This window comes from Vombatus ursinus, unplaced genomic scaffold (assembly GCF_900497805.2).
Source record: "Vombatus ursinus unplaced genomic scaffold, bare-nosed wombat genome assembly UNPS02014167.1, whole genome shotgun sequence".
NCBI lineage: Eukaryota > Metazoa > Chordata > Mammalia > Diprotodontia > Vombatidae > Vombatus > Vombatus ursinus.
In genome coordinates this window covers 2,092,455-2,097,501 of record NW_020953945.1, presented here as the reverse complement: position 1 = coordinate 2,097,501, position 5,047 = coordinate 2,092,455, and the positions used below count along the sequence as shown (strand labels likewise).

General features: G+C 60.7%; 1 protein-coding gene across 1 annotated transcript in view; it reads right to left on the bottom strand.

Annotated features, from left to right (window-relative positions):
* LOC114041113 (thyroid adenoma-associated protein homolog) overlaps positions 1-5,047 on the bottom strand; it is a 27,285-nt gene that overhangs the window by 13,279 nt on the left and 8,959 nt on the right. Inside the window, exons 16-20 of the mRNA XM_027859369.1 lie at positions 3,545-3,724; positions 3,169-3,344; positions 2,018-2,167; positions 1,606-1,710; positions 1,216-1,416 (exon numbers count right to left, since the gene is read on the bottom strand). Of these exons, the coding sequence (XP_027715170.1) occupies positions 1,216-1,416; positions 1,606-1,710; positions 2,018-2,167; positions 3,169-3,344; positions 3,545-3,724 (812 nt within the window). The remainder of the gene's footprint in view (positions 1-1,215; positions 1,417-1,605; positions 1,711-2,017; positions 2,168-3,168; positions 3,345-3,544; positions 3,725-5,047) is intronic.

The window sequence follows — 5,047 nt, the reverse complement described above, 5'->3', positions numbered from 1 at the left end:
GGCAGGGGCCTTAGAATGGGGACGTCGGAGCCGGCAGGGGTCTTAGAATGGGGACGTCAGAGCCGGCAGGGGCCTTAGATCGGGGGGCGTCAGAGTCGGCAGGGGCCTTAGAACAGGGGGCGTCAGAGCCGGGAGGGGCCTTAGAACAGGGGGCATGAGAGCCAGCAGGGGCCTTAGAACAGGGGACGTCAGAGCTGCCAGGGGCCCTAGAACAGGGGGCGTCAGAGACGGCAGGGGCCCTAGAAAAGGGGACGTCAGAGCCAGCAGGGGCCTTAGATCAGGGGATGTCTGAGCTGGGAGGGGCCTTGGGAATCATCCGTTCTGAACGTTCTCATATCACAGACAAGGAATCTGTGACCCAGAGGAGAGAAGTGGCCAATCCCAGGGCTCCTGGGCAGTCCACCCTCCTATAGACCTGCACCCTAAGGCTTCCCATTTTCAGTCTTGTCTTCCCAGCCAGACACTTGAAGCCCTTCACGGTGCTGGAAACACCATCGCTTAGGCCCCACAAATACTTGTGCAGAGGCTCGTGGGCAGAGGGATGGTAGCTGTGCCCTCTGTGGTCAGCGGGTCAGTGAGGGGACAGCAGGACAGCCTTGCTGCAGCTGGTCGGATGATGTAACATCACCGTGTGACAGGCCTCCAGCAGTCCTGAGATGTTCTCTAGCCCAATGAGCAGGGCGGGAAGAGGAGCGAAGGCAGACCGAGGCCTGGGGTCTGGTTGGGGCCATTGTTGGGAGGAGACAGGAACAAGGGGCCTGAGGGGAGGGGGTGGTGGCCTCTGGTTCACCGAGGCGTTGAGACTGGGAAGGAAGAAGAGTGACTGGCACGGGAGGGATGGCCTGGGCAAGAACCAAGGGCCCACTGAGGCTGATGGGCACAGAAGCTCAAGGTCAGCTTGAGGACACTCAGAGGTCATTCTCACAGAAGTAGCGCCTTCATGGGGAATGACTGGGGCGGGGGGACATATGCCCAGAGGGGTCATGACAACCAGGATGATCGTCCCCCTGGGGGAATCGAGGCAGGACCCCCGCAGCCCCCAACCAGACGGACAAACAGTGTTTGCCTGGAGCCAAGGACTACGTGGGCTCCCTGTTGGGCTCCTGGGGCCAGGCTGTGGGGGCTGGGCTGGGAACGAGGCTGAGGCCCTCCGAAGGACTAAGGACCATGGCCCATTGTCCTCCCAGGCAGGGAAGGGCAGCCCACACCCCTCACCTGTGGCAGGTCCAGCGTCTGGTCCCAGACCTGAGGCAGGGGCCTCCTGGCCAGCTCAAGCAGCGTGCTCACACAGCAGGTCAACAGGGGCCGGGCACCAGTCGGTGGCTCCCCTGCCACAATGCACTGGATGAAGAGGGGGAACCCCGCCGCCCGGCGTGTCACGGAGCTGTTCCGTGGACCACTCAGCAATTCCAGGCCCTCGGAGGCAAAGCGGGAGACAGGATAAGCAGGGGGAGAACAGAGCAGGAGGGGTCGGGGGTGATCCCGGCCCCATCCCTCTGCCCGCTAGGCTTCCCCTGGGTTGTGGGGGTGCCTGTGAAGGCACAAGAGGAGCCCAAGGAGGGCTGACGCGGGTGACACCAGGGAGGGAGCTGAGGGGGCAGGTACCTGCGACAGTAGCTGCTGGGGAAGTTCCTGCAGTTCTGGGTCAGGCTGGCTCAGCAATGCCCTGCAGACCGTGGTGAGGCCGGCAGCACAGCCCTCCAGAGCGCCCTGTTGGGAGGAGGGGCAGGAGAGGAGAGGGCTGGGACCAGAAGGGGGCAGCCTGCACCAGGCAGAATGTGCTGTGAGAATCTAAGCCTTGGGCCTGGTTGTACAGGGCATGGTGGGGAAAGGTTTTTGGTGAGGGAAACTGAGGCCAAGGAAGGGCAATTAGGACAGGCCATGTTGGTCACCGAGGTCCACCCCAGCCATAGCCACACCTTTCCTTCCAGGGCCGCAGCCTCAGGAGGCTGGAAGCCGGGGGGCCCAGGGCCCACCCCGGCACACCTGTCTAGCTGGGGAAAGGCAGGCCACTCACCCAGTGGCGGCACCTGAGAAGCAGCCCCTGCAGGGTGGCCACAATGGTCTGCAAGCCTTCCACAGGCAAAAGAGGAAGCTTCGAGTCAGTGGCTGGCAGGGCCGGCAGCAGGACCTTCTCGGCCAGGCCTCCCAGAAGCAGGCCGATCTCCTGGATGTGAGCGTGGGGGCGTGAGGGAGGCTGCGGGCCACAGGGCCCGGCCCAGCTCCAGCAAGGAGAGCGCCCCAGGCCGACAGCCCAGCTGGGGCAAAAAAACAGCCCTGAAGAGCCTCCCCAGCCTCCCAGCCCAGGCAGCAGAGCCAGCTCTGTCCAGGTCAAGGGGGATGGAGAACATGACCTCCCCAACACAGGTGTCCCCACCCCACCCCAGGGCCCTCTTCCCCTCCCCTGCCCCAGCCTGCCCGGGGGCATCTCTGATAGGAGGCAGGGCCCAGAGGAGGAGGAGGAGGAGTGTGCTGGTCCAAGGATGGAGGCCTAATTGGGGCAGGGGGCAAGGGCCTATGTCTGTGCCAGACTGTGGGAGGAACAGAATCTCAGCACTGGGGGGTGGGGGGAGGGTCGGGGGCCTCCAGCCCAACCAGGATCCGCCTGAGTGTCTTCACTCTAACATCCTTGAGGAGGGGTCATCCAAAGTCCTGGAAGACCTCCAAGAACGAGGAGCCCATTTCCCTTCGGGGCAGCTCCCAACAGCAGGACATCTTTCCTTAACTCAAACCTAAATGCGCCTCTTTGTAGCTTCCCTCAGGGGTCTTGATTCAGCTTCCTCCACACGACATGTCCCCCCTCGGCCTTCTCTTCTCCACACTCAACATCCCCAGTTCCTTTGCCTGGTCCACGTCTGCCAGAGCCTCCAGCCCCCTCTCAAGGTCCTTTCTATAGGGCATGCCTGTCCACCTCGGGCTGCCTCTGTGGTCTCCTTCCTCCTCTGGGTAGGAGCCACTGTCCCCCATGACTGGGCAGTCCTGTCTACTCCCGGCACACGGCCTGGGGCCCTGGGCCAGAGGTCACCCTCAGTGACCTCACCCTCACTACACCTGTCCACACTGGGCAGCCTTAGTGAATGTCTCCTTCCTCCTCTGGGTAGGAGCCTCTGTCCCCCATGACTGGGCAGTCCTGCCCTCAGAGGCCACCCTGAGTGACCTCACTCTTACCTTTGCGGAGATCCAGCAACAGGTCAGAATGCATCCCTGCTCCTCGGACAGCAAGAGCGGGGGCTCTCCCTCCTCCTCCTCCTCCTCCTCTTCAGACCTCAGGCCCGCAGCTCTGCCTTGCCACACAGCAGCATTGATGGCCAAACCCATGTTGGCCAGGGAAGGTGCAGCAGCTGCTAAGACGAGGGTGGAGTGAGGGCCGTCAAGGGGCAAGAGCAGAGGGAGAGGAGCTCCCAGAGGATCCAGGGAGCTGGGAGCCTGGGCTTTGGGAAGCAGGGCAGGGTAGGCCCTGGGAGAAGAGCTGGATATAGGCTCCAGGGCACACAGGGACGAGCCTCCCTGTTCATGGTGGGGCAAGGAAGGTGGTGGGACCCACCTGGCTGCAAATCTTCTCCAGAACCCTGCAGTACGGCCAGGAGAAAGGAGGCCACCTCAGCCAGCGTCTTCACGGTAGCCAAGAGCAGCTCCTGCCAGGACCCCTGCGTAGAGGCCTGCCGCATGGACCGTCCCGTGCAGGGGGCCTCCAGGAGGCATCGACGCAGGGCACACAGAGGTCCTGAGAAAGGGATACCTGCTCCATCAGCTCCCTGGGCCTTCCCTGCACCCTCATCCCTCCTTTGCCTGGCCCCACCCAGCTCCAGATTATCTCCTAGCCCAGCCTGGCCTTGAGAGAGCCCCAAACTCCCCAAAGCCCCCGTTGACAATGGCTGCCTGGAAACCACCCTTAGGAGGATAAAGGGGGATGGGGTGGGCAGGGGCCAAGGGCAGCAGGGAAGGGAAGAGTGAGACCTGGGGCACAGAACGGGTGGGACAAGGAGAGGACACTGTGGGGACGATGGGAGGGAAGAGAGAGCACAGAGAAGGAAGCCAGCGGGGAGGAAATTACCTGGAGGATGCCATGGGGAAGAAAAAGAATGAAGGGACAGTGAGAGAAAGGATCAAACTGGGGGCAGAGTCTAGAGAGAGGGAACTGGGGGGACACAGAGGGAAGAGATGGAATTACGAATATAGAATGAGACACAGGGGAAAGGGAGAACTCAGTGAAACAGGGAGACAACTGGGGGGACACTGTGGCAAAGAGATAACTGAGGGATGTAGTGGGAGTAAAAAGTAGAACTAGAACAACAGACTGGGGAAAGGGAAAGAGCACTTGGCACAAGAGAAAACTGATGGAACATAATGGGGAAGAGAAAGAAGCAGGGGCACCCAATGGTGAGGAAAGAGAAACAAAGGCAGACAAAGGTGAGGAGAGAAGTGGGGGCACCCAATGGTGAAGAGAGAGAAACAAGGACACACAAAGGTGAGGAGGGAAGCAGGGGCACCCAATGGTGAGGAGAGAGAAACAAGGGCAGACAAAGGTGAGCAAAGAAGTGGGGGCACCCAATGGTGAAGAGAGAGAAACAAGGGCAGACAAAGGTGAGGAGAGAAGCAGGGGCACCCAATGGTGAGGAGAGAGAAACAAAGGCGCACACGGGTAAGGAGAGAGAAACAAACGCAGACAAAGGTAAGGAGAGAAGTGGGGGCACCCAATGGTGAAGAGAGAGAAACAAGGGCAGACAAAGTTGAGGAGAGAAAGGGGGGCCCCCAATGGTGAAGAGAGAGAAACAAGGACACACAGAGGTGGGGAAAGAAGCAGGGGCACCCAATGGTGAGGAGAGAGAAACAAAGGTGCACACTGGTAAGGAGAGAGAAACAAAGGCAGACAAAGGTGAGGAGAGAAGTGGGGGCACCCAATGGTGAAGAGAGAGAAACAAGGGCAGACAAAGGTGAGGAGAGAAGCAGGGGCACCCAATGGTGAGGAGAGAGAAACAAAGGTGCACACTGGTAAGGAGAGAGAAACAAAGGCAGACAAAGGTGAGGAGAGAAGTGGGGGCACCCA